Below are 3135 nucleotides of genomic sequence, written 5' to 3'. Positions count from 1 at the left end.
CACACACACTCGCAGACACACACTCGCAGACACACACACACACTCACAGACACACACACACACACAAACACTCACACAATCTCACACACACTCACACAGACACACTCTCTCTCTCTCACACACACACACAGACACACACACATACACACACACACACACACACCTCCCCTGCAGTGATAATGGCCTGGGCTACGTAAAGTGATGGAGGTTAATGCAGGTCGATCTTGAGGGAGTTTTCTCTTTGTTGGCAGCGTCACACTGAAAGTTATAATTAATCAACGGGCTCAAGGTGTAATGAGGTTTTAGCAGAACTTTAATTCCTGTTGATTAATTTGCAGTGGATTAAACAGCAACGTGTCTCATACAAGGTGAAGCAGAAAGCCAAGAAACTGAACACCCCTCATTCCCAAACCACCATGTGCTCAGTGACCCACAACTGTACTAGAACACCACACCTACACTAGAACACCACACCTACACTAGAACACCACACCTGCACTAGAACACCACACCTGCACTAGAACAACACACCTGCACTAGAACACCACACCTGCACTAGAACACCACACCTACACTAGAACACCACAACACAACTGCTATAACCGTCAGTGTCTCATCACCTTCTCATCATCAAAACCAAACACATCTCTCACCAAACTTAAACTTTCCAATAACACTTTAGTGACATCACCTTACTGTCCAGTTTAGAAAATAAAACTTCAACAAAATGAAACTAATTAAACTCTGTGATGAATTTAAACAGAACTGAGACACTAAAGTTCTAAATGGTCACACGCTAGCAGATAATTATATCTAAAATTAAATAAAAGCCTAGAGTTCAATACAGACTTCAGGAAGTTTGTGGGATAAATAAGCAGAGTTTGTGGGCGGAGTTTGTCTCTGAGCACTTGTCAGTTTCAGTACAGGAAGGTCCCAAAGCTGCCCATGCCATTACGCCGGAACTGATTCCCCTCGATGGAGACGAACATGTCCTGACTCAGAAGATTCTCGTCGGCCCTCAGGGTTCCTACGTCCTGCACACGGTTCCTCTGAGCACGACGCTTCGTCACCGAAGTGGCCAGGAGCTCACGCATGATGACATCATTTCCTGCGATGAATTCAGGAGGAATGACTTCATCTGGATGTTCTTCCTCTGACACAGGAGCTTCACATGCTGACTCCACCTCTGCTTCCACAGCCCCACCTTCTGATTGTATGACTCCACCCTGTTCCATTGTGGCCCCACATTCTGATTGTGTGTTTCCATCCTTTGATGTTGCCCCAACCCCTGTCTGTGTCTCTCCACCCTCCAACATTGTAGCCCCGCCTCTGTTCGGTGTGTCTCCACCCTCCAATGGTGTAGCCCCGCCTCCAGTAGGTGTGACTCCACCCTCTGGTGTTGTAGCCCCGCCTCCTGTATGTGTGACTCCACCCTCTGGTGTTGTGGGCCCACTTCCTGTATGTGTGACTTCACACTCTTGTGTTGTGGCCCTGCCTCCTGTATATGTGACTCCACCCTCTGGTGTTGTGGCCCCACCTCCTGATTGCTCCTCCTCCTTTTCAGCTTCTGCAACAGCTACAAAGAATTAGATTTTTAATTCTCTTTATTTCCACTGCTAGATTATGAGCTATTAAATATTGTATGTAAAATAACTATAATTTCATAAATAAATGACCAAATAAACAGACAAACCCACACACACACACACACACACTATAACTCACAATATAATGTGGAATAAACAGAAACATTAAACACACCATGGAGCATGAATAAGAATAATATCTGAAATTTATGTTAATAAAAATCCTTACATTATTAAATATTCATAAATTAACAAAATTCCTGTCTCACAAAATGTTATAAAAGTTAAACCTACAGTCTCTGGTCTCTGCCCCATGGAGCCTTGTTATATGTGTAACTGTGTTTAAAGGTAACGAGTCTAATTAAAACGCTGCTGTGAGTCGAATGTGATTAGAAAAGAAAGAGTGAGATTAACGACATGAAAACCACAGACTCATCTTTCAGCTTATTAATCACACAAACTGAAACCGAGGGATAGGGTATGTGTGTGTGTGTGTGTGTGTGTGTGTGCGTGGGGTAGTTTGTTACCTGTGCGGTCTTCAGGCTTTACTAGAATTACTCCATAACCTGCATTATTGTGGATCACATTATTCACCATTGTGATCTGAGGAGGAATGTCCAACTCATCTGCAAAATCCTACACACACACACACACACACACACACACACACACACACACACACACACAATAATCCAGGGTCTGTGGAGTAAAATGTCTAACCCGCCCCCACTTTTACTGTACTGCTGTCATTGCCCCCTCACCTTAATCAGGACTCCCTCCTTACAATGATGGATACCGTTTCCCACCAGACTGCACACACTCCCTGGATAAATCTCTACACCGGCTCCCTACACACACACACACACACACACACACACACACACACACACACACACACACACACACACACACACACACACACACACACAGATATGCATGTCTACACACAGTGCTATAACAGTGAAGAATATTACTCTCACTCACTCACTCACACGCGCGCTCTCACTCACTCACACGCGCGCTCTCACTCACACACACGCGCGCCCTCACTCACACGCACGCGCGCCCTCACTCACACGCACGCGCGCCCTCACTCACACGCACGCGCGCCCTCACTCACACGCACGCGCGCCCTCACTCACACGCACGCGCGCTCTCACTCACACGCACACGCGCTCTCACTCACACGTACACACGCTCTCACTCACACGCACACACGCTCTCACTCACACGCACACACGCTCTCACTCACACGCACACACACGCTCTCACTCACACGCACACACACGCTCTCACTCACACGCACACACACACACACACACACGCTCTCACACACACACACACGCTCTCACACACACACACACGCTCTCACTCACACACACGCTCTCACTCACACACACGCTCTCACTCACACACACGCTCTCACTCACACACACGCTCTCACTCACACACACGCTCTCACTCACACACACGCTCTCACTCACACACACGCTCTCACTCACACACACGCTCTCACTCACACACACGCTCTCACTCACACACACGCTCT

At 47.3% G+C, this 3135-nt stretch overlaps 1 protein-coding gene across 3 annotated transcripts in view; it reads right to left on the bottom strand.

The window, feature by feature from the left end:
- Nucleotides 1-295: 295 nt before the first annotated feature.
- Nucleotides 296-3135, bottom strand: part of shcbp1 (SHC SH2-domain binding protein 1) — a 12535-nt gene continuing 9695 nt past the window's right edge. For 2 of the 3 annotated variants that reach the window (XM_060859578.1, XM_060859579.1), the window contains exons 12-14: nucleotides 2348-2434; nucleotides 2114-2222; nucleotides 296-1576 (exon numbers count right to left, since the gene is read on the bottom strand). In XM_060859578.1, coding sequence (XP_060715561.1) covers nucleotides 918-1576; nucleotides 2114-2222; nucleotides 2348-2434 — 855 coding nt within the window. In that variant the 3' untranslated portion in view covers nucleotides 296-917. The remainder of the gene's footprint in view (nucleotides 1577-2113; nucleotides 2223-2347; nucleotides 2435-3135) is intronic. The other variant, XR_009647673.1, reaches the window with a different exon arrangement.

The sequence above is a fragment of the Tachysurus vachellii genome, chromosome 23 (genome assembly GCF_030014155.1).
Source record: "Tachysurus vachellii isolate PV-2020 chromosome 23, HZAU_Pvac_v1, whole genome shotgun sequence".
In the NCBI taxonomy this organism is placed as follows: Eukaryota; Metazoa; Chordata; class Actinopteri; order Siluriformes; family Bagridae; genus Tachysurus; species Tachysurus vachellii.
This window is presented reverse-complemented; position numbering and strand designations above follow the sequence as displayed.